The sequence below is a fragment of the Podarcis tiliguerta genome, assembly GCF_965153285.1.
Source record: "Podarcis tiliguerta genome assembly, chromosome: 1".
In the NCBI taxonomy this organism is placed as follows: domain Eukaryota; kingdom Metazoa; phylum Chordata; class Lepidosauria; order Squamata; family Lacertidae; genus Podarcis; species Podarcis tiliguerta.
The window spans coordinates 60,011,990-60,032,362 of NC_139534.1; the positions used below are offsets into that span (position 1 = coordinate 60,011,990).

General features: G+C 42.4%; 1 protein-coding gene and 1 long non-coding RNA gene across 7 annotated transcripts in view; one reads left to right on the forward strand and one right to left on the reverse strand.

Annotated features, from left to right (window-relative positions):
- The first annotated feature begins 2,620 nt into the window (after positions 1-2,620).
- On the forward strand, positions 2,621-5,361 carry LOC310672049. Its single transcript, XR_014508362.1, has 2 exons — positions 2,621-4,241; positions 4,320-5,361. It is a non-coding gene; the product is annotated as an uncharacterized lncRNA (long non-coding RNA).
- Positions 5,362-12,447: 7,086 nt separating this feature from the next.
- Positions 12,448-20,373, reverse strand: part of SLC25A22 (solute carrier family 25 member 22) — a gene marked incomplete at its 5' end in the record, with an annotated part of 70,519 nt that continues 62,593 nt past the window's right edge. For all 6 annotated transcript variants that reach the window (XM_083428264.1, XM_083428267.1, XM_083428265.1 and 3 more), the window contains 4 exons: positions 12,448-13,328; positions 14,526-14,601; positions 15,594-15,748; positions 16,103-16,277. In XM_083428264.1, the coding sequence (XP_083284390.1) occupies positions 13,175-13,328; positions 14,526-14,601; positions 15,594-15,748; positions 16,103-16,277 (560 nt within the window). In that variant the 3' untranslated portion in view covers positions 12,448-13,174. The remainder of the gene's footprint in view (positions 13,329-14,525; positions 14,602-15,593; positions 15,749-16,102; positions 16,278-20,373) is intronic.

The following is a 20,373-nucleotide window of genomic DNA, read 5'->3' on the forward strand; positions in this document are numbered from 1 at the left end:
GAGCACTGTGTAGCCAACCATTATTTTATATTATTAAATTTTATTACCTGCCTTTCACCAGCCAGTCCCAGGGCAGGTTGCAGTCCAAATTAAAACACTTAAAACATTTGCAATAATATCTTAAGTTTGGTGGGATTTTTTAAAAAAGGTATTTTGACGTCATCAGTACTGAAAGGGAGTCTACAGCAAGCTCCCATGTAAGCCATTCTGGCGTTCCCAAAGGAAGTATGGGATAGTGGGAAAATATATTGGAAAGGTTTCAAATTTACTGTTATTCCTTCTTTTTACCTTTCGTAGTCCAGCATTTGAAATTCATGGTTCATTTTCACTGTACCTTTCATGAAATCTCTTGCGCCAGGGGTTCAACACAAGTGTGTTTTGTTTAGAAAGAGTTTTCCATGCTTCAGTAACTTCCAGAATGGAGTACAGTAAATTAATTGGTCCTAAACATGGTCAATGGGATACTAGCTGGGCCCCGTTGGTGGGCGTGTATTTTGCCAGTGCTCAAAACTTTCCACTGGCTTCTGCTCCATTTCCTTGCAGGGTTTGACCTTTGAGTGCTTACCTTCAAAAGCCCTAAATGGCATGGGTACCTATCCACGTGTACAGTGGTACCTCGGGTTACATACGCTTCAGGTCACAGACATTTCAGGTTACAGACTCCACTAACCCAGAAATAGTACCTCGGGTTAAGAACTTTGTTTTAGGATGAGAACAGAAATCGTGCTCTGGCGGCGTGGCGGCAGCAGGAGGCCCCATTAGCTAAAGTGGTGCTTCAGGTTAAGAACAGTTTCAGGTTAAGAACAGGCCTCCGGAACAAATTAAGTTCTTAACCCAAGGTACCACTGTACTTCAGAATGAGCCTCCCCATACACTTAAATGGTCCACAAAGCTTTCCTACAGGTGTTCCTGCGATCTGCATCAAGGCGGCTGTGACACATGCAGACAGGCATCATAGTTGTGGCACCCATTTGTGAAGCATTCTTTGTAGGGAGGCTTGCCTGTTTCTTGCACTACAGTCTTTTTGAGACCAAGTAAAAAGCCTTTTTGGCTTTCCAGAATTTAAATCTCTGATAGAGTTGCTTTTCAGTTGCTCTTGTTTTCATCTTAATGTACGTGTCCCCCCTTATTTATGCAGTAACTTGCATTAGGACTCTGCACTAAAGGCACAGTGTAAACTGAATGAATGAAAGTGATGGGTAACTAACTAAGTGATTTGGAATCTCCAAGTGAAGGCCCTCAATGTATTACATCTATTGCACCATCATCACAGCAAAGGTTCATAGAGGATCCTTGGGTCTGGGATATGCCCCTTCTTCCTTCTGCACTTTATGGTGGGGAAACATAATTGCATCCTGCTGGTTCTGGTATTTTGATACAGCAACTATCACAGTGAAATCACAATCCACACCCACTTTTTTTTAATGTCATAAGGTGGGCAGAGCTAACTATGCCAACCAGGAAAAAAATTACAAGTGGCCAGCAGATGGCAGTCGCCTGTTCTGTTGAGGGTGGGGAGATGGAGAGAAGCAAGCTCCAAAACGAACCATGTGACTATTGCTTTCGGGGGGGGGGGGGAGACCACCCAGTGTTTAAGAAAGAATTTAGGAAAAGGGGAAATGCAGGACATGTCCAGGTTACCCAGTTGTTTTTATTCAGCTGTCACTCAAATGAAACACATAAAATTCCCAGTTCAGACAATTCAGGAGAATTTAAGACATAGTGCTAAGCAGTAGATTGGCTGCTCTGTTTTCCAGCATAAATCCCACAGGGAAGGTGTGAGGCTCTGAAAGTGATAAATGGCTAACTTGTGACTGTCACTATCTTGGCATCACACAATGAGCCTGGAGTCTGTAGGGATGTGCACACGCACAATCGTCTTGCGTAGCTGTGTTTCCATGGAAGCAGAATGGCCTTTAAATGGTACTGCATTAGTGATGCATGGCACCAGCCTTCTTGAAATAGCAAGATTCAACATTTCAACATTAAGACCATCTGTGGAGAAACTAAGGAGCCAGTTCAATTTCACAAAAGGAACCTTGATCTTCTAGTCCAACTCAATACATTAAAGGGAAGTTATCCCAGATGGAAAACATCTACAATATCTGCCTGCCTGGTCTTCTGATTTGTGTGTGTGTGTGTGTGAGAGAGAGAGAGAGAGAGAGAGAGAGAGAGAGAGAGAGGAGGGTCCTGACTTTAAACTTGGTAAGCAAGCTGGAGCTTTATCAAATTATATTGAAGTACCCTCCGGCTTGGATTTGAGCAGAGTTCAAAAACAGCCTGGCTCTAGAGTGCTGAAAAGTTTCTAGGACCTATGTGGGCTCTCTATCTGGGAGGTTAGTGCATATGTTATTACATTAAACCTGCACATGTTATCCTAGCTCTTGAGGGCTAGATTTTTCAGGGTTTCTTTGAGGTGAAATTTCAGGTAGATTTTTACCATACTGTAATCAGTGTTAACCAGAAAACTTGTAGAATATTTTCCCCCCATGATATTGATGTGTCACAATCTGGATTTGTGCAGGAGAATTCACAAGCCCATTTAAAACAGCCAATTAAGGTCAATGAGTAATTAGTATGTAGACCAGGATAGGTGTACTCTTGATTCTCAAATTGAAAAATGGAGACAAGTACCTCTCTACACCCAGCCAATGTTGTGAAGTGCAGAAATAGAAGTTAAACACATAAACAAAACCCTCACGGCACTGGAGAAATGGATTTAGTTCTATTTAGAATATTTATTTAACATGACAGTTCACAAAAAAGTTATTTTTAAAACTCTCCAAGAGAAAAAGTTTGATCTTTTTTTAATTTTACTTTTAAGCAGCAGTTTCAGAAAACAGTACAATAATTGTCCAGGTTTCCTACAGCAACAGGATACACAGCATCATAAAGGTGTTAACTGATACACACCATTCAGGGATTGTAAGCCTCACAAACAAAAATTGCACGCACACACAATGGCCAGTGTTGGAAATTGAAACATTACTGTACTAGAAGCACCACTTAACAAATGAGTGGCCGAGATGACTGGCAACAGAATCCTTTTTAATACCAGCAAATAAATAGTTAACCTAAAATGAAGATTATGTGGTTGAACACATCAACAGAGATTTGAATTACTGAAATGAATATATAATCAGGGCACATAACCCATAAAGGGATTTATTGGACTCTTCCCCCCCCACACACACACTTTCTTAGCTGTAATTGATCGAGGAACTACACCAAGAAAGCAGAACCTAAGAAGAGGGATTCTTCTGAAATGGAACGCCCTTAGAAGCCCTCAAAGCATGCCAGTGCCACATGACAAAACCAGAAAGAAACGCCAAGAGCACAGTCAGCACAGATAAATAAGAGTAATAATGAGGGAGCTTTTCACCACCTTAACACCCAACTCTCCAGCACCATTTTGAACATCAAACGACAAGCACTAATCAATTCACATCACTGAGGAAATAGCTGCGTAGGCTGGGCTGAAAAATACTCTTGGGAAAGGAGGTAGCAGATTCAAAAAGACCACTGCTGGCCTTCTGACTGATGTCACGCGTGGTCCAAAGGAGCTCACTGAAGTCACTGGAGCAGTGAATTCAGAAGCTGCAAAATTACAGTTTTCAGTTTAAGTTTTGTTTTTGTTTTTTGGGGGGGAAAGATCAGTGTTAGAATAACCTCAAAGCATTTCCATCTACAAGAACATTCAGCAATGCACAGCCTTACATAAGTGTAGCCACACAAAGGAAGCTAGATTCAGCACACTTAAAAAACAACAACCCCTGCACAAACGTGTATTCACTAGACACGCTTTTTGCAGAAAACACACATTCAAATCCTATCAGTTTCCACGTGAAAATTACCAGAGGGTATTCAACTAAGTTTTACTCAGAGCCAACCCACTGAAATTAACGAACATGGCTAAGTTAGGTCTATTAATTTCAATAGGTCTCCTCTGAGTAAAATTTAGTTGGATACCACCCATAAGCATTAGGATTTCCCAGAGTTTTCAGGTTAAAGATCTAATAAGGAAAAGGATGAGGAACCTGTGGGCCTCCAGATGTTGTTGGACTACAGTTTCCATCACCTGTAATTATAGGCCATGCTGGTAGTGGCTGATGTTGGGAGTCCAACAGCTGCAAGGCCGCAAGTTACCCTTTCCTGAAGTGGAGGTAACAGCCCCTCCTATTCACTCATAGTATTTGTTCAACTGATTGGAATGGCCTTGCTTCAGACAAGAGAGAAACATTGTTCCATTCCACAGAGCATTTTTTGCACACGTGTATATACCCTTGTGCAATGCCAAGATGATGCTTTCTGGATCACAGCCAGGTTATGAAATAAATAAAAACGTTTAGCCAACTCTGTGACTGCAAATCTATATTTTTATCTCTAATTTATATCACAAGTTGACCAGTTCTTCATTTCCACATACACTATTTTACGATTCCTGAAAGCTCAGGTTTAAAATGTGACATTTTAATAAATAAATAAACAAGAACCAGAACTAACTACCCTTCCAGTTTAGATGATAGAAAGCAGGAGAGTGGTGAAGCGACTTGACAAAGAAAGGTTTTCTGGCTCCTTGATTTGTGCTTCTGTTGCCACTATTAAAAATGATGGCAGGGAACTAAGACTTGGTTCTTTTTTGAGTTGCATACAGACATGTTGTTTAAACAGCTCACCTGCTGGAGAAGCACCTTCACCATGTTCTATACAGTATACAATTCCCTTTTGAGCTCTGGAGAAATAAGTTCTGCCAACCAAAATCGACTGCACACAACAGATAGTGGTTGGTGCTTGTGGTGTGACAAATCTGTCTCCTTCCCACCCCTAGAGCAGTGTGGCATACTTTAAAAAAGGAAATAATAATAATAATAATAATACCCTTATTTAAAATGAAGTCATGCTCTGGCTTCTTTTTTTAAACAGGTACCTAGTCTACCTGAAGATTGGTGGGAGCAGCAAAAGAGATAATTGAGCTCAGTGTTTGACTAAGTGATTAGTACTCTTTGTCAAACATGAAGGGAATGGGAGCAGGGAGCCAGGGCTTGACCTGTGGGAGAAAAAGCCCCAGCAACCCCCATGTCAAGATCCATCTGTATGTATGTACCCTTGGAATAAGAAAAGCCAACAACCTAAACCAGATGCATATTTACAGAAGTGGGTCAGGCGTCCCTATGGGATTGCTTTGTGGCCGAGTAGTTTCTGACATTTGATTTCATGACTGGGTAGAGAAGCAGCTCAGACACTGCGCGGAGAAAGAAAGGAACAGAAGGAAGTAGGCCAATCAGGAAGAAACGTGACCTTTGGAGACATTAAAAATACATGGCGTTTCAGTCTTTCACTGAAGCTGTAACGCAGCAACACGTTTAAAGTGAAGACTTCAGCTCTCCTTCCAGACAAGCTTTTGGTCCTGTGCAGTCCAGTTTAGCATTGGGCAGGGGACAATGCTAATGCCATTCTAGAGAGGAGACATCAGTCATCTCGTTCCCTAGAATAACTATTTTCACACACTTCACCTTCACCCTTCACTTGTTTCCCCTGTACATTTCTTCACGTGGTTTCCAGTCATATCATATCCTTCTTGGACCTCAGGACTCTTCATCACATCCCTCAGTCCTCACACTGAAAACACTGTTGAAAACCTGCACATAATAACTCAGAATTTTCTCTAATTTCCCTTCCTCCATCAACTATGCACATCATAGCCACAGGAGTGTTGGACTGAGACCTAGGAGACTAGGGTTCAAAACCCCACTCAGCCATGAAATTCACTGGGTCATCTCTCAGCTTAACTTACCTCACAGGGCTGTTGTGAGGAAAAACAGGGAAGGGACAGTCATGTTAACCACCTTGGATTCCTTGGAGAAAAGGGATATAAATTAAACAAATCAATAAATGACACTGGTGCACAGACTCAGGTTGTTTTTCAGCTTCCTTCACGTGATAGCTTGAAAAACCCTATCATGCTAATTGCCAACAGTTCAGGTTTTGGTGGCTGAACATCAACAAACTAGGAGCTTATTGTGTCACATGTGTGGTTCACAAAGGCAATTAATTCACTTTGTCAATAGAAAATGAGGTTTGGGGATGCATCAGCACTATTTCACAGTCCAGTCAACACTTTGTTGTGTTCTCTCTTCACGCGTCCCACCCTCCCCAACATCCAATAGCTTCTGCAGTCACTGAAAGATGGGAGTCAAGTGATGCTCGATTGCCTATAATGTGTTGCAGACTCCATTGCCACAAGTACCAGCAAGTTACACAGCTTAGTCATGGTTCTCACAAAGGCTAATGCTCCCTCATCTGCAGCCCCCATGTCCCTTTGCATACTGGTTCCAGAGTCAGGGACCCTCCAGGATGGCATGTCAAGGAGCATAAGGAGGCTGTCTATGGACAGACAGACACAGCACACACACACGCACACACATGCCTTCCACTCATGTGATAGAAGTGGCTTGGGTCCATAGGTCTAACAGCTTAGTTTCACAAAATGGAGAAGAAAAGTAAGCCATGATCCTGAAGCATTTACATAAATTCACAGTAGTGTCAAGTGAGAAGCAGCCATGGACAGAGGAAAAAATATCTGAACACTCATGGCTAAATTCACATGAGAAGCTACCCTTATTAGTTAGGTGGAGAAAGGCCATAACTCAGTGTGGCAGAACATCTGCTTTACATCTAGAAAGTCCCAGGTTCAATCCTGGGCATATTCAGGTAGGGGTGGAAATGTACCATCTGAAACCCTGGAGAGCTGCTGCCTGTCAGTGTAGACAACACTGAGTTAGATGGACCATTGCTCTGACACAGTACAAGGCAGTCACTGTCAGATCCCCCAGCCAACAGCAGTGTTGTGTTATCTTCAGTGTTGACTAGCTGTAGCAAAGAACCAAGCTTAAAGTCAGACATGTGTGAGCCTTGTGTCACACCTTTCCTGGTCCATTTCCATGGGCAGGGGGACCTATCTGTGGCCTGAAAGCTGATAGCCTAACACAGATACTGGGGAAAACCTCAAAACTTTAATACTAGCAAATATCTTGCACCTATATAATATCTAAGAGATGGGCATAAGTAGAACACAAAAGTACAGAGCTCCTGTGAGGTAATTTCACATGAAGGAAAGTTATTGCCCTAACTGTATTGTTCTTACTACTACACAACATGTTCCAGTTAATTTTTATTTACACAACAGAATTTGGATTTCCAGATTGGATGTGAAAGCACAATGTTTTAATATACAGGGAACATTGGGCATCAAACAACTTTGATGGTTCTAGTGTGATAGATGGAACCCTAATGAGGGAAGGATCCTTAGACTTTGTTCTAAACGTAATGGAAGAATGCTAAGCTTCAAAGCACCAGTTCACACAGCTATTTCCATCGGAAAATGGGCAATGTGGCATTTTCTCATTTCATATGTTGTCTTATGAATGTTCTCCCATCTCTCTGTGTGAAAGTGCTTTCAGAAGTCCACTATATATCACTATATATCCTTAAATATTAACTAGATAGAATAATGAAACACAAGAATGGCCAGAATTCTACTTCATGGTTACATTAGCTAATTTTAAAAGACGACAATGTTCAAGACAGTGATAAACTCTATCGTTCTCTGTCTAGGATTTAGACAGCAAGATACAAGCAGTGCTTGTACTATTCATGAATCATCTCAGTGGCAGGAATAGAAGCCAGCTGGAGTTTACCTGCTTCCATAAATCCAAGCATCAACAAAAAAAATGGGACTTGGGTTACTTAGAAAGAAAGCCAATTAACATAGAATTATAGAACTGTAGTTGGAAATAACCCTGAGGGTCATCTAGTCCAACCCCCTGCAATGCAAGGGTCTCAACTAAAGCATCCATGGCAGATGGCCATCCAACCTCTGCTTAAAAACCTCCAAGGAAGGAGAGTCCACCTCCTCTTGTTGGCGTCTGCTGCAGTGTCAAACAGCTCTTATTGTCAGAAAGTACTTCCTGATGATTATGTTATTTTTAGTAGAGTAAAACATATTTAAAGTAGAAAGGACAGCCAATTCTAGTGGAAGTGTGTGAACACATATTCAACATCATAGACATACACTTGGTAGCCTGAAGGGTTATTAGTTAGCATTTAAGATGCAACCTTGTGAAGTTAACTTTTAAAATAAGACCTATAAATGGGAGTGAAAAATAGGGAGCCTTTTAGAAGCAACATATGCCTAGGAATAGCCCAAAGTACACAAACTTCATGAGAGGACGGCATTTCTGTTACCTATTACCTATTAAAAGTCCAGTGATTGGCAAAAACTTCTGAGATCACAGTTTCTAACATGAGAAAGCTTGTGTTGATTGTTTACTCCTTCCCTAAGACCCAATACTAGTCATGTTGCAATGATTAGTTCATTAAAATCAATTGCGTAAATAAAAAACCAACGCATTTTTACAGTATCTGGTTGCTATATTGAGAATCTCAAAGAGTAAGATACAGATAACAGGCAAGCCAGACACAGATGGGTTTTTTTTAAATGCATTTTATTAGGTTACCTGCTTAATTTAGTATGGTGTTTAAAAATTGATTTTAATGATAAATTAAGTTCACGAAAATAAAAATCTGTTTCACACACACACACACACGGAGAACTAAACACTGGTGTGCTTGTTTTTACCTCACCCCGGACTTTGCACAGCACTCTTGCCTCAGACATTATTTTTGGCTGAAACATGCCTGAGTAAAGACTGCATGTTCAGATGAGTTTATACAATCACGTGAAAAGAGAATGTCAGCACTGCAACATTCCCAGTCATTCTCATACAGCAAAATTTCTATTTAACCATATGCTGAGAAACAATCCAAAACAAAATTTTAAGTCATAGCTAAACACTCAGGGGGCAACATTCATGGGACGGGTTGGGGGGAGTTTCACAACGGAATGACTCAGAAAAGTAACCACATAACAGCTTTTTTCTATAATAAAAAAGTCATGCACATTCTCCCTCAACTGGCATATTTAAGAATCATGGGATGTGGACCTCAGGATCCTCAACAGCATTCCAGGTACCCATTTTGATTTAGAAGGGCTGGCATTTTTAAAACTGAAGAGCTCAGCATTTCATTTTTTTTCCTTGAAGGATATTTGTACCATTTGGTCTCTAGAGCTTCCTTGAACTCTGCTGAACTGAAAACTTGTAACTTTTTACCGCCAACACAGATTGTTGCCACTATTCCCTATTTAAAGCATGGGCTATTGTCCTCAAAAGCTGCTTGCTTCCCAGTTAGCATGGAATGGCTAAGATACTTGTTACCCCTTAGCAGACTTTAACCAGCCTTACTACTAGTACAAAAGTGTAGTTAAGAGAGACTAAAATGTGGGTTTTATTATTTCGGTGCATGATTATGATTAGAATGGGAACTATAATTCACACTGGTGATTGCAAGTACACATCTAAGCATTACTCCAAATTTACTCAGAATAGAAGGGCATGCACAGAACTTGACAGGTCTGTGTTTATGGCATAAGTGTTGGAGATTGTAATACAGACCTCCCTACACCTGAAGGATCACTATCTACGCTAACAAACTCAAATTAGCTCTGGACTAAAATAGGATTCCTTGGACCTCAGAGGACCCCATAAGGCCTCTGGACCTTCTGCTTGAAAGCCCTAATCTATAGGAGCAAGAACTGAATTGCAGACTTCCACCACTCACAGATATGCCTGAAATGACCTCATTAGATTTCTTTCTTTCTTCCTTTCTTAATGTGGACTGTGGACTTGTTGGCCAATAAGCCCTTAGGAGCCAGAAAGCTTAGGAAACAATGATTTTAGGCTATCTCCACATTGTAAATTCAAATGATTCACAGCTTCTGTAGGAACTTCAGTAGGAACCCAGTGACGTGTGGTTCCATGAAAACACAAAGGGCCTCTTAGAGCTTCCTCTAGAAGGGACGTGCATGAGAGGCAGGCCAGAGAGGTTTCCTCAGGATGTGAAGCTGATGGAAGAGGGGAAAGCTCTAAGGTGAGAGCTGGGAGACTTAACTCTTCTGTATGTGGAATAAGGATCAAGACATAATCGTGACAGAGGGCTTGGTTTTATATATACATATAGTGTCCCCCCTCTTTTCTTTATTTCTGCTTCCTGTCTTGTTTATCATTATCAATCTTTAGATTAGTTTGGTTTTTTATTGTTATCTTATGTTGAAAACTCACAATAAAATTTAATATGAAATGTAATAAAGCTTTATCTACACTGCTGAAGCACCACAAACATTTTAAATGTTTAATTCAACATGTTTGAACGTTGTGTGTCTGAAATGTGGACATATTCTAAGTTTGCAGCAATAAGAATGCCAGCATTAAACATTTCAATTGACACCTAGTATGAAGGACTGGAAAACAACACCACTCTGCTTTATTAGCTTGGTCATGCTACACTAAAACTGGGGCTTAGGAATATTCATGCAAAAAACAAGTAGTGCCTTTTCCCTTTACTAGCAACAGTGCTGAGCCACATCTCAGCAGGAAAATCTCCTGGCAAGCAAGCAGCAGCTGCCTTAGTGGTAGCATTGCTAACTGGAGCCTGTTTTATCAGTATTTTTACATAAACCCTTGTTTTCACCTGGACAAAGGTTCACCTGTCATTAAAATAAAGCTTCAAACCATAAATCTCTCACACACCATTAGATTACATTTTGGGTACCACTTCAGTTTTTCTTCATGTGACAAAAGTATTTTTTAAAAAAGTTTTCTTGCAAGGGGTTGCTTTAAAATGAGGTCCCCGCTGCCCTTTCTTTTTAAAGTGCAAAAAACTAATCCTGAAGATTGTGCTTCTTAAAACACTAAATCATTGTTTGATTTCTGCTTCAGAAATATCAAAGCACATCAGTGCAGATGTTCCAGGCCTTGACAGAGAATCTGTAGTCTTATGGCGGGCTCAGACATGTGGTGGCAGCGGCGGCAGCAGCAGCAGCAGCGAGTCCTTTAAGGCCTCCTCTTTCAAAGCGGCATTTGGTCATTTAAGCAAGACAGACATTGCAATAGAGTTTTAAATGATGATTAGATGTGAAAGTAAACAAGGGCTTACGGTGATGAAAAAGCAGCATGAAATGAAGCAAATTAAATTATTAGATGCAGCTCCTATTATAAACCAGTTCCAGCAATTTCTTTCTGTTATTTTGTGAGTCAGCACCATCAGTCCGACAATCAGTCTTCTAAAACGTAATGATTCTAACATTTAATGTTCAAGATAAGCAAGGAAACCATGCTTTAAAACCCCACATTCTTCAGGCCTTGTTTTCATACGATGGAAAAGTAAAAAAAAAAAAAGTGCCATATTTTAAAAATAAATAAAACATCTCCCCCTGCTAACTCAAAGGGTCCAACAATAGGAGGGCCAGATGTAAGACAAGAGAGGGGCTCCTGTACCTTTAATATTTGTGTAGAAGAGGGAATGTCACAACAGGTGCAGCTTTCATAACAAGAAACATCCGCTGATGCTTCCCTCTTCTACTATTCAAGGTGCAGAGTTCCTTTCCTCTTCTGCGTCTGGCTACCCCAGCCAACAGTGACATGGGCATTAGGAACATTTAAGACATCTCCAAGGGCAAATGTAAATAGCCACACCATCTGCATACCTAATTCATTTCATTTCTTTGGAATGGGATATAAGAAGTATTGAGGCGCAGCAACAAGAAGACAAAGACCAAGTTGCAGGAGGGGGGAATGTCTCTTAAACACGCAATCCTCCAAAATCAGACTGTCCCACCCCCTCAAAAAAAAAAAAGAAAAGAATTTGCAAAACTTTAACAGATTTTTTAAAAAATATGAAATATTTCCCTGCAATGTTGCAGGCAGCACTGTGTCAGCACCTGAGAAGCAGGAAATAGAAATAAAGGGGAAATTACCAGAATTAGCATTGATTTTGATACTTGGGTTACTTTGCTCTGATGGAAGAGTAACTGTTGAAACAAACAGAAGAAAACCAGGCTTCTATCTCTGAGAGAGAACATAAGAGATATGGAGAGCCCTGTGGAGGTTAACAAGCCACCTTCTGCTGTCAGTTTTGGTCTGAATAGGGAAACTAGCTGGCACCCTTAAAAAAATCATCATTGCAGGCCAGTAAAGAACTGGTATCTGAACTGGCATGAATATAGCATAATTCTTTGACTTCGGTGCAACTGAACCTCAAGAAATGTGCAAGATTATTTCCACTGATTTCAGCTAAGCTAAGTCTTTCTATGCCATCTGGCATTTTGCAGTGTTTACAGCCACATCAGAGATCAGCTTTCCCTAAGTAACCCTTTGGCATTATTTGTGCTCCCAGAGGGAAACAGGAAAGGAATACAGGTACAGGTCAAAACACAGACAACTGAAACACTGGGTGGAACAGCAGCATTACCAGCATCAACTAGGCTGATTGAAAGGAATGTATTACTGGGTTGGGGGGTTTTTTTGTTTTTAATCCAGCATGATTTAAAAAAAATAAAATTGATCCCAAAATTATTCAGTTCTTCCCTATCACAATGGCTCAGCTAGTTTGCGACACTGGACAGCACTGTGTTTCCACAGATGCAGCTCCTTAGCAGTTGAGTGCACATCTGCAGGGAGGAGGACATTTCACCTGCGCACACTCATTCAGGAAGGCAGTCCCTTTCACAAATTCTAAATACAAAATGCGCCTTTCCCTTTCCCCTCCTCCTTTGATATCCAAAGAGTTCACTTCAGTCCAGCTAATTTAGGAGAGGGATGTTTAGGAGACCTACATGAAAACAAAACATTTTTATTTCAGAAATTACCCGCCTTTTCGAATGACAAACTGGCCTCCCTTTAATGGAGAGCAGCCCCCTGGCTTCCCCAGAGGCCTGAAACCAAGAATGGGTGGGGGTGGGGGAGGAAAGTCCTTTGCTCTTTCTTGATTTCTTGGTCGTTCTCCCCTAGCCAAGAGGAGAAAAAGCAGGTCTGTAAGACAGTCTGTGCTAACCAGTGTCTTTTGAGATTGATAATTAGAAAGGAGATATGCATAATCAGGTATCTTCCCTGGCATAATGGTGAGGCCATGTTGACTGGAGGGGGGGGACTTGGTTTGGAGACAACATTCATTCCCCCCCCCCCCATTACTGTTTTAACTCCTTGTGCTGTTGCTCTGATAGCACGGTGACAAAGAATACTATGATGAATTCCAATTGGATGGGGAGAGGTGTGAGGGGTTAATCCCGGCGCATCGGAAGCATGTCTAGGAAATATTCAGCAATGCCGATGAAATACACAACTTGTGCAATACCAAAGAGTGGGGCGATGACCAGGGCTCTGCAATATGCCCCCTTCAAAAAGGCTGAGGGACCTTCATTCCGCCAGATTTTCCTAAAAAGGCACACAAAGAAATCAGATGAGACTACGTGTGTTCACCACAACTCCCATTTAAGTGTTGCCAATCAGAATATCTGTTACTTCAGTCATGCCCGCCCTGCCCGTTTTGCTTTAGAGCACAGTTATCTATAACAAACAGGCTTTCCCACATGAGCAGCATACTATACAAAGGCATTTCAAGTACAATGAAAAACCAATTTCCTGCTCATCTCAATGGCTATTTGGCCAGGAATAGCATAAAAATGGTTATCTGCTGCAAATTTCGTTCACATATGTGTCAGCCCTTGCCCAAACAAAGCTCAGACTAGGTGATTTTCACATCCTTCTTTGGGACACACAACACTGGGTGGGTTTCCAGGCTTGCTTGTAGTGGATTTTAAGAGCAATGCAAAATAAATGGTGGGAGAGGTGCAGTCAGCAGCAGCTGATGGGGAGGTGTCTGACTTCCTGGCGATGGAGTTGCTGCCACTTAATGGGTGAGAAGAGTGGGAGGGACCAGGCAGTGGGGATGCCAGCAGTGTGTGGTTGCCCCTATGGAGCCAATCTTGCACTCCCGCCAGCGTACCTGCACAGCGCCAATGCCCAGGCCAAGCCCCCTGCTGCTTCACCCTTCCCCATGCTGCTAAGTGGCAGTGACTCTGGGAGCTCAGATGGGCAGTGCTGTCCCTTCCTCCCAGTTGCTACTGGATGCAGGATGAGACACACTTCAAGGTTGGAACCTACCAACGGGCCCAGTTAAAAAAACAAAGGGCCCTGCTGGATCAGACCAAGGGCCTATCTAGTCCAGCACCCTGTTCCCTGCAATAGTCAACTGGATGCCTATGGGAAGTAAGTCCACAGCCGCCTGTCTTCTACTGTCGTTCCCCACACCTACTGGCAACTTGTGCCTACTATGGCGTCTCCAATCCTGGAGGAAGTGTATAACCATCAAGGCAAGCTGCCATAGCTACTATACTGTATTTCATTCACTGTATTTTAATAAGAATATCACAGTTTTATCAAAGTGGATTTGGATACATCCAGCAGTAGCAGCCCCCACAAGAAACATGTATCAAATTCATATATGAGTAAAATTCTGTTTTTATGCCTGCAACACAACCCTTTCGGTGATAAGCCTCTGTGTTCACTGGTATCCTTGGGACAAACACCCAGGTTTCGCTGATTGCTGATCACCCTCAAAAGATCATTTACCTGGCACAGTCTATGATCCCTGAGTATGTGTCCTCGTTGACCCCCCTCTGCAAGGACTGCAATCTTGTCTTGATTACTGGGGAAAGAAGACAACAGCGTTAGATACAATCAGTGCTCTGGTCTGTATCTAATTAATTTCCCCAGGCTTCCTTTAGCTGTTTAGGTATATACAAGTATCCCAGCACTGCTAAGCTGGAAGAGATTTTTATGACTTCCCCTTTTACAACTCTCTCTCCATGAACAGATTAGTCTTTATCATCTGGACATGCTTTTTACTAAGCTCTTCATTTGCTTCTGTCATTATGATGAAGTCGCCTCCCTCCTTTAACACATTATGCTGCACCTCTACCACATTCCGCATCAACTGCAAGGCTGTTAGCCTCTGACTATCACAAAGAAGTGGGACTCTGCCACAAAATCTTGCAATGCATTTCTGGTGTATGAGTGCTACTTGAGTCTGTGGCTGATGTGAGCTATTTGCTCCCTGGAGGATTCAGATGTTCCTCTGTTAAGGTGTGGTACCCGAGGGCTCCCTTCTTCAAGGGAGAAACATGCTTTAACAGGCTACAGCCCTGGTTAGCTCAGGAGAGCTGTAAGCCCCCTCGTTTCTTTGAGGATGTTCTCCTCGCCCCTCAATCAAATGGCAAGAGATCAGGCAGAGATCACTTCTATATCTGACATGCATTTAGCATCCCTTCAAAGATAATCTGTAGTACAGAATTTCCCCTTCCTACAAGAAGGGCCTGTGGCTGACTGCATCTCTTCAATTCTCTTTCTCAAGTGGAAAGTATACAAACCTCCACTAGCTGGAACAATCAGGATAGCAGCTTCTCTTACTGTGGTATTGGGTGCTTTGCAACTTAGATCTTTCCCCCCTCTTTCTTAACACTGCTGTAGTCCACTGCATTATATGCCAGCTTGCCTCCTGTGACAGTGTGCTTCGTGAGAACACAAAAACACCAGTGTTCACACTCTTTCCTCAGTTTCCCCCTGTTGCCAACTGTTCTGGTGAACCTCCCCACATTTCACACGCACAGCACCTTGACTGAACTTTGCTGCAGTACCTACCATCACAAGGATTCACTGCTACAGCTGCCGTGCTGCCAGCCAGGCACCCAGCAAGGAAGGACACATAGAATGGAGCCTTGACATCCGGGGTTGTCTGCCCTAGTTTGTTCAGGTTTGCAAACAATGGAAAATAAACAATGGAAAACGGTACATCCCTGCAGAAGGAGAAGCAAGACCATGAGGGAAGAGCTCTTTCCTTTAGTCCTTTAATACCAAGCTGCCCCATGCCAATTGTAAGGGGTGGGTAGTTGTGCACAGAAAGACGATTCCCCTTTCCATAGTTTTCAAATGCATCAGGTATTTCTCTTTCTACACTGTTCTCATTTAGTACTATGAAACTCCAGTGCGGTGTATCGCCATCTCCCTCCCTTACCCACTCTGTCCCCATCCCTAACTGAGTCAATACCCAGGGAACAACATGTGTTCCAATTCATTCCTTGTTGTTACCCCAGACTACTGGGCACCATTTGGATTTTAGGTCCTCCAGAGGGCCTAAAGGGGTGCCCTACCTTAGCAACGTAGCGCCAAGTCCCTTATAAAGTCCTGCGATGCCTTTGCTCCGAAGCAAGTCCCTTGTGATTTGCATTGCTGTCGTCCGTGTCTCCACAACAGACTCTGCTGCTGCCCCAGCACCAGTGGAAGGGTTTAACTGAGCTTGTGCGGCCATTAGCTTCTTCTGAGCAGCTGAAGAGGAATCAAGACGGAGTTGTCATTTACCGCAATAAACATGAATGCAGCATGCAAGTTACAGACAATGACATAACATAAATGTTTTGCTTCTGACAGGAGGACGAATAGGCCAGCCACAAATGTAATGAACTAAACATTGTTTAAGGTCAGTTGTACTGCCCTCTGATAAGTCACTAGAAACCGCCTTTATCCAGTTCAGTTACGTTGTGCTGTTGAATTTTAGCTCTAAGTAAAATATTTATGTGGCTGTCACAACACCATATTCTCTGAGCATATCACAGGCTTTAACATACAGTGCACTCCACTGTCATGTCTCTCATATATATATATATATATATATATATGCAGGTTTTGGTGTCCTCGGGTGTCTTCCCGTGTAAAAGTTGGGGTGTCTAGGCGACGTTTCGACGAGGTCTCACTCGTCATCTTCAGACCTCGTCGAAACGTCGCCTAGACACCCCAACTTTTACACGGGAAGACACCCGAGGACACCAAAACCTGCATTCCTGTACCCGTGAAAATCTACGAAAGCATATATATATATATATATATGCAGGTTTTGGTGTCCTCGGGTGTCTTCCCGTGTAAAAGTTGGGGTGTCTAGGCGACGTTTCGACGAGGTCTCACTCGTCATCTTCAGGCTGGTGCTTTCGGCTTCTTGTTACTGGAACAGAGCAGGATCTCAGTGTTTGAGTTCCTATAAATACTGTTGAGGAGGTGTGGTGTATAGCCTCCAATGTTCTGGGCAGAGAGGAGGTTCCCAGGCTAGTGTGCCTTTTCTTCTTTTGTTCCTTAATTACTTGAGGGATATCTTGAGTGATTTCTTGAGTGATTTCCTGAATCCCACTTAGGTGGGTCATTAGGTGTGGATTAGTTGCTAAAGCCTTCGTGTCTTGAACTCTTGAACTTTGTGAAGAGTTTTTCTGAGAAGATGGCTGTACTGCACTTGGTACTGCACTTGGCACAAGAGAGATGTTGTATCTCTCTTCACACAAGTGCCCATTAATGAAGCCTTGACAGCCATCCAAAACAAATACAATCCCCCCGAATACATCTTGGACCTGACCAACCACTGCCTAACCAACACGTACTTCATCCACAATGGACAAAGATACAAACAGATAGAAGGAGCACCTATGGGATCACCCCTCTCACCGGTCATCGCTAACCTGTACATGGAACACTTCGAAACCAATGCTTTAGACAAGTCAGAACACAAACCCAAACTTTGGCTCAGATATGTTGACGACACCTTTGTAATTTGGCCACACGGGAAGGAAAAACTGGATAGCTTCCTCACACATCTCAACAGCCTACACCCCAAAATACAATTCACTATGGAAATAGAAGCCAACAACCAACTTCCCTTCCTTGACGTCCTAATCTACAAAAAACCTGATGGCTCCCTAGGACACACTATCTACCGGAAAAAAACACACACCAACCGCTACTTACATGCACAATCACACCACCACCCTGCACAAATAAACTCCGTAGCCAAGACTCTCATCTCCAGAACCAAACGCCTGGCTGACGAAGACCACTTGACAACTGAGTTACAGAATCTCTCAAATGTGTTAATTGCCAATGGATACCAGCAAAACAGGGTTACGAAGCTAATCCAAAAAGAAACACCCCCCAAAAACCAAGACACAGAAGAAAACAATGGCATAGCCCTCCTTCCTTATATCAAGGGCACTACAGATAAAATTAGCAAAATCCTCCATAAACACAATATCAAAACAGCCTTTTGCACCAACCAAAAAATAGCCAATATCCTCAGAAACCCCAAGGATAAAATTCAGTTGGAAAACCAAGGGGTCTATGAAATACCCTGCAAAGTCTGCCCAGCCACGTACATTGGACAAACAAACAGACGAATAAATGCACGTATCGCAGAACACAAGAATGCCGTCAAAAAAGAAGAAAAAACTTCCTCTCTTTTCCAACACATGAAAGAAACAGGACACGAAATTAATTTTGCAGATTCCAAATTGCTCTTTAACATGGAACATCACCACAAGAGAATAATCATGGAAGCCATCGAGATAGAGAAACACCCTCACAACATGAACAAGCGTGACGACACATCCCGCTTGCCAGACATCTGGAAATTAGCCCTCCCCACAAAATCTGACACCAGATCCAGAGGCACACAGAACGCCATCACCAATCAACCACACCAGACCCAAACCCAGACCCTCTCCACAGATAAATTACAGACACCATCCAGTAGCCAAACCAGGGTGGCACCTCCGGATGCTGCACCCCCCTGCAATCCCTACACAGATTTGGCTGGCACAGGCCACAAAACCACAGCTCGCCCCTATACACGAAGCCAAGCCAGAGCACAACCAAGTGCAGTACAGCCATCTTCTCAGAAAAACTCTTCACAAAGTTCAAGAGTTCAAGACACGAAGGCTTTAGCAACTAATCCACACCTAATGACCCACCTAAGTGGGATTCAGGAAATCACTCAAGAAATCACTCAAGATATCCCTCAAGTAATTAAGGAACAAAAGAAGAAAAGGCACACTAGCCTGGGAACCTCCTCTCTGCCCAGAACATTGGAGGCTATACACCACACCTCCTCAACAGTATTTATAGGAACTCAAACACTGAGATCCTGCTCTGTTCCAGTAACAAGAAGCCGAAAGCACCAGCCTGAAGATGACGAGTGAGACCTCGTCGAAACGTCGCCTAGACACCCCAACTTTTACACGGGAAGACACCCGAGGACACCAAAACCTGCATTCCTGTACCCGTGAAAATCTACGAAAGCATATATATATATATATATATATGACACAGCATTTACCCAGAGATCTATGCAGTCTGTTCACTTCTTCTCCCCCAAACTACTTCCACTGCACTTCTCCTATTTTATCAGAAGATGGAGCCCATGTAAATCCCCTGAGCTAATATATTTGCTCACATAGCCTCTGTTGCAACTGAGGCACTAAATCCCAGTATTGTGCTGCAGTGAGAATCTTTCTGCAGCCTTCTAATTTAACACATTAGTAACAGAGGATTTGAAGTACAACTGGAAACCGGTAAGATACAAAAAGATTCAGAGGCAAATGGCCAATCAGAAGCAGAGGGAGATACTAAGTCCCAGCGATGAGTGGTTGTTATTCACAATAGTCCTGTCTAACAGGATATTTATATTGGAGCTTTTGAAAACAAACAGCGTTGGTGGTTCAATTCTGTGGTTGCAAAAATTTCCCACTGAACTCCTCTGTGCTAAGCAGTTCCTGCATTATTAGAATTCATTGTTAATACAATAGATAGTGAGTATCATTAAGCTATCCCCTCTCCCAACTTACACACACACACACACACACACACACACAAATCTTTCCCCCTATGTTCCACACCTGTCAACAGAAAAGATCCAGTATTCTAAATTTTGTCCTGAAATTTAATTGGGGGGAAATGAGACAACATAACAATGGTAGGTAAGGTTGTTTGGGGCAAGAACACAAGTTCTTAATGCTTAAGGGCTTTGGCACACTGCCAGACCTTCTAACTGGGGTGGAAACAGAAAGAAAGTGTCATAGAAAAAACACACCATAAGGGGCAACTAATCCTCCTCCTTTTTTTGCATTAGTTATCCAGTTTAATAATTCACAAGCTGAACGCAAGCTATTGTTTTACCAGCCTCCTCTTCCCTATACAGATATCTAAAGATACAATTTCAGGCTCTCTCACATCAGGAGAATGGAAAGAGAACAACTCATCATTTGGCTCACAAGGCTGAGGTCCTTCCCAGTGATGTAATATATCCTGGAGCTACTCAGGGAAAGAACGACTTCAGTTAACAGAACTGCTGAAAGGGCTCCGAATCCCTAAAATTTATTAAGGTATATATTGTAACCGATTATGTCATTATGTTGTGTTCTAATTATACTCAGTGGGGTGCCCCACATTTTACTGATTCACTGTTGATGGCCTTTGGGCTAAGCAATATAAACTTAGTGTTGGATATTTGTATATCACCCCTTAATAAAACCTGATCCCAGTGCAGTTCAGTCCTATTTCCCTCCCACCACTGCCCTCCCATCATCTGCAAAGCCATGGGAGACATTTT